This window comes from Laccaria bicolor, genomic scaffold (assembly GCF_000143565.1).
Source record: "Laccaria bicolor S238N-H82 LACBIscaffold_61 genomic scaffold, whole genome shotgun sequence".
NCBI lineage: Eukaryota > Fungi > Basidiomycota > Agaricomycetes > Agaricales > Hydnangiaceae > Laccaria > Laccaria bicolor.
This window is the reverse complement of record NW_001889932.1, coordinates 9542-14349: the sequence shown is the minus strand read 5'-3', so window position 1 is coordinate 14349 and position 4808 is coordinate 9542. Positions and strand designations below refer to the sequence as shown.

At 43.3% G+C, this 4808-nt stretch overlaps 1 protein-coding gene across 1 annotated transcript; it reads right to left on the bottom strand.

The window, feature by feature from the left end:
* Positions 1 to 340: 340 nt before the first annotated feature.
* Positions 341 to 3229, bottom strand: LACBIDRAFT_334226 (uncharacterized protein; the record flags this gene model as incomplete). The annotated part of the gene is made up of 7 exons (XM_001888969.1): positions 341 to 348; positions 405 to 965; positions 1395 to 1611; positions 1692 to 1867; positions 1934 to 2169; positions 2940 to 3051; positions 3121 to 3229. The coding sequence occupies 7 exons, from the start codon at positions 3227 to 3229 to the stop codon at positions 341 to 343; spliced, it is 1419 nt and encodes a 472-aa protein (XP_001889004.1).
* Between the last annotated feature and the right edge of the window lie 1579 nt (positions 3230 to 4808).

Genomic DNA, 4808 nt, shown 5'->3' with positions numbered 1-4808 from the left:
AGTGTGACATGCTTAGAATATATCCGAGCGATGTACACCACTGAAACATTTCTTGCCACTTTGGCACACCTCAAATATTTCTGGCCAGTTTGACTTGGCTCAAATATTTCTTACCAGTCTGACACACTTCAAATATTTCTTACCAGTCTGAACCCCTTCAAATATTTCTGACCACTTTCACTTGACTAGGATATTTTTGAACACAATTTATCTACCCAAAAATTTCTGGTCACAATATTAAAGGTCAAACATTTTCTACCCAATCCAATATTATATTTTCTCCCAAGGCAAGAAAAATAAATGGCCGCACAACCTATTAGCCTGGATACATTCTTACATTTTACAAGGCTAATAGCTTGTTCAAGGTGGGTGACTGAAGTGCATGGCAGTCATTTCAAACTTACGTGCCTCCATAAGATCTTCCAATGATGGTCCCCATGAATCTGGCATAGGTTTGTGAGGATCAATCATATGTGTTTTGTCTTGCCAGTTGTTGCATAAGCATGCTAAGAATTCTGCACGCAAGACCATCTGATAGACTACTTCTTCACTTATATTCTTCTTCATAGCCATTGTTACACATTTCCACTCCTCAATGAGCCAATCTTGCATGGCACTTCTCTCATATGATAGTCTCCTTTCTTCCTCATTACATCTATCCAACTCAAGCATGGATTTTATTCCCTTTCGAACATTTTCATCACCCAACCAATTGGGGATTTCTCCTCCAGGTAAAAGATCAGTCTCATCTAGGCCCACATCTTGCCATATGTCATCATCAACATCCAGCTTGAACAATCCATCACTGGCAATAGGATGAGGTGCATGAGCACCACATGGTGCTTGTTTCTTCTTAATCATAGCCTCCAACTCTCCACATAACTCATTGTATTTTTTTGCAAGCTGTTGAATACCAGGTTCCTTCCGCTTGATTTGAGACACTGAGTGGTCCTGTAGCTTCTTATCTGCATTAGTGAGGTATAATACTGATATCAGTATTTATAGCCTACCATTGGTATTTGTTTTACGGTAAGCTCTTTCCAATCCATCAAGTTCAAATTTTTGCTGCTGAAGTCTGGTTCTCAACCTCTTTTTTAAGTCCAAGGCATTTATCCGGACTTTTAAGAATTTGTTTCCCAGTAGCCGATCAAGCCAGAGTCAGCCATCTGTTCCCAGCATTCCACGTTTACTTTTGTAGGCTCTCTCTAGTTTGTTGCATTTCTCTTTGAGTTCAGCAAGTGTCACTCTAACTTCAGAGAGATCCCACCCATCTTCATACTGCCCAGACTGAATCATACCCTAAAACTTGTATATCTCTTTATTGCACGAATCTGTATCCTCTTTCAATTGCATAATCTCTTCAATGAGTTTATCTGCCAGATTCTTGGATTGACAGGGCATTGGCTTAGTCTGTGCAACCAGTTGAGCAGCCCATTCCTCTCTTAGAATATCTTCAGTGATATCTAAATCTGCTAGCTCATCTAAAACACCAAGAGCTTCTGACTTGCACCATCTGTAAGTCCAAAGCCTATACACTTTCTTGGGTGATAAATGAGCTGGCAAGCCCATTGATGGCCATAAGCATGAAAAACTGATATAGCCCAGATGAGTCTATCATGAAAGTCTTTCAGAAAGCCCCATTTAATACAACTATGATGAAGATGACAGCCAATATCATAGAGCACACCCACTCTAGCAGTTGAGGGTAAATGGTTGAACAAACGTTCTAAAAGAACCAGAGCACAGTGTTGCTTCTCTCCTGCAGAAGTCATGTTTACCAGCCATAAGACACGATCATGTCGACAGAGAAGAGCCATGAGTCCAGTATCAGAAAAGAACTGAGTGCTAGCTTTAACTCGTTTTTCATCTGCAGCAGTAAAAGAGTCTCCACACATGTTCAGCACAGAGTTTGGAACTTTGAGTCCAGGCTCACACAAGTCAGGATTTTCATCCTTCTGAGGCTGTAAAGGACTATCTTGTGACTTTTTACCTTTTGAACCAGACTTGGGCTCTGGGCGTATTTCATTGACTATATCCTCCATTGCCTTGACATCTTCTGAAGAGACGAATGCTGTATCTGGGTGCTTCTGAGGGGCAGGTGGCTCTTGACCCTGAGCCTTTCCCGACTTTTGCTTGAAACAAGCATCCAAGCATACAATGAAATCAACCCTTACAAAAAAAAAGTTGAGATCACAATAATAGTGTTGGCCAAAAACTCCACATACAAATCATCAGGCTTTGACCAATCTTTTCCACCAAAGCACAAAGGACACTGTCCTCTCAGATAGTCACTTGGTCTTTCCAAGTTTGGTTACGAGTCCTCTGAGTTTACGAAGAGACTCGTTTATTCCCCAGGATCTTGAGACTTTTTTCAGCGTGGTAACGCTGAAATTTGACTTTCTCCCACGAAAGTGATTTCTTCCCACGATCAGCTGCCTGCTCAGCATTGACGACTTTGCCAGTCTACTCTACTATTTCTTAGTTATCACTTGCTTTTAGTCCTATCCATGTTGTCATTGATGTAGGTGGTAGCTAATGTATTGCTCTACTTGGCTGTCAGACTCTAACATATGAATATATTGCCTCCATTTTCACATTTGTGTAACTATACTCCTTTACATTAAAGATATAATGATTGAGGTCATGACAACTTTGGTGGCATATTTTTAGGGAGTGTGTGGGTATCCTAATGAGCCCAGGGCCATGCAAAATGAGCCACCATGAGAAGGTCCTGGGCAGTTGGTGAGTATGAATGCAAAAAGACAAAAATAGAACGTAACATATCTTCAAGAGTGCTTAACTAGTTCATAGGCAGTTTTTGGGAGCATCTTCAGGGTGTGTGGAGGTATCCAAATGAGTCCAGAACCAGAAAATGAAGCAGAATCAGGTGCTGAGGAGTTCTGAGCACAAGGGCAAAAGAGCGAAAAATATAAACTCACATAGCTTCATAAGACCTCAACTGTTTTTTAAACGGCTTTGAGTGGCATATTTGTGGAGTATGGGGGTATCCAAACAAGCCTGGGACCACAGAAAATGGACAAGAATGAGGTACTAAGGAGTTGTAAGCATGAGGGCAAAAGAGCGAAAATGGAAACTGACCTAGCTCCACGAGACCTTAACCGTTTTGTAAGCGGTTTTTGGGAGCGTCTTCATGGAGTGTGGGGGTATGCAAACAAGCCCTTGACCACAAAAAACGGAGCAGATTAAGGTCCTGGGGAGTTGTGAGCATAATGGCAAAAGAGCGAAAATACAAACTGCCCTAGCTCCACAAGACCTTGACCGTTTTGGAAACGGTTTTGGGGAGCGTCTTTATGGAGCGTGGGGGTATCCAAACGAGCCCTTCAACCACAGAAAACAAAGAAAATTAAGGTCCTGGGGAGTTGTGAGCATAAGTGCAAAAGAACGAAAATGCGAACTGACCTAGCTCCACGAGACCTTAACCGTTTTGGAAACGGTTTTGGGGAGCGTCTTCGTGGAGCATGGGGGTATCCGAACGGGCCTGGGACCACAGGAAACAGAGCAGATTAAGGTACTAAGGAGTTGTAAGCATGAGGGCAAAAGAGCGAAAATGGAAACTGACCTAGCTCCACGAGACCTTAACCGTTTTGTAAACGGTTTTTGGGAGCGTCTTCATGGAGTGTGGGGGTATGCGAACGAGCCCTTGACCACAGAAAACAGAGCAGATTAAGGTCCTGGGGAGTTGTGAGCATAAGGGCAAAAGAGCGAAAATACAAACTGACCTAGCTCCACAAGACCTTGACCGTTTTGGAAACGGTTTTGGGGAACGTCTTTATGGAGCGTGGGGGTATCCAAACGAGCCCTTCACCACAGAAAACAAAGAAAATTAAGGTCCTGGGGAGTTGTGAGCATAAGTGCAAAAAAACGAAAATACAAACTGACCTAGCTCCACAAGACCTCAACCGTTTCATAAACGGTTTTGGGGAGCGTCTTCATGGAGCGTGGGGGTATCCAACCGAGCCCTTGACCACAGAAAACAGAGAAAATTAAGGTCCTGGGGAGTTGTGAGCATAAGTGCAAAAAAGCGAAAATACGAACTGACCTAGCTCCACAAGACCTCAACCGTTTCATAAACGGTTTTGGGGAGCGTCTTCATGGAGCGTGGGGGTATCCAACCGAGCCCTTGACCACAGAAAAGAGAGAAAATTAAGGTCCTGGGGAGTTGTGAGCATAAGTGCAAAAGAGCGAAAATACAAACTGACCTAGCTCCACAAGACCTCAACCGTTTCATAAACGGTTTTGGGGAGCGTCTTCATGGAGCGTGGGGGTATCCAACCGAGCCCTTGACCACAGAAAACGGAGAAAATTAAGGTCCTGGGGAGTTGTGAGCATAAGTGCAAAAAAGCGAAAATAGAAACTGACCTAGCTCCATGAGACCTCAACCGTTTCGTAAACGGTTTTGGGGAGCGTCTTCATGGAGTGTGGGGGTATCCAAACGAGTTCAAGATCATGAAAATAGAAGAAATTGACAGAGAACTTTCATTGTGTTTGGACTAGCCAAGACAGCAATGTACCATTCCAGCAACAAACTACACACAGCCACATGAGCAAGAGTCAAGACACGCATTATAAGTTGACCAGATCCCCACCCAAATAAAATATTGCTGTGAGATGGATATGGTAGACATGTGGCACTCGAATTGTTTGGACTGGCCAAGACAATGACAAGCATGCAAAGGAAACAGACAAGATGTGGTAGATAGATACATTGCACAAATCGTTTGGACTGGCCAAGACGACAAAGAGTGCAAGACAGCAAAGCAAACAGCACACCACCTGCTTGGATGGGC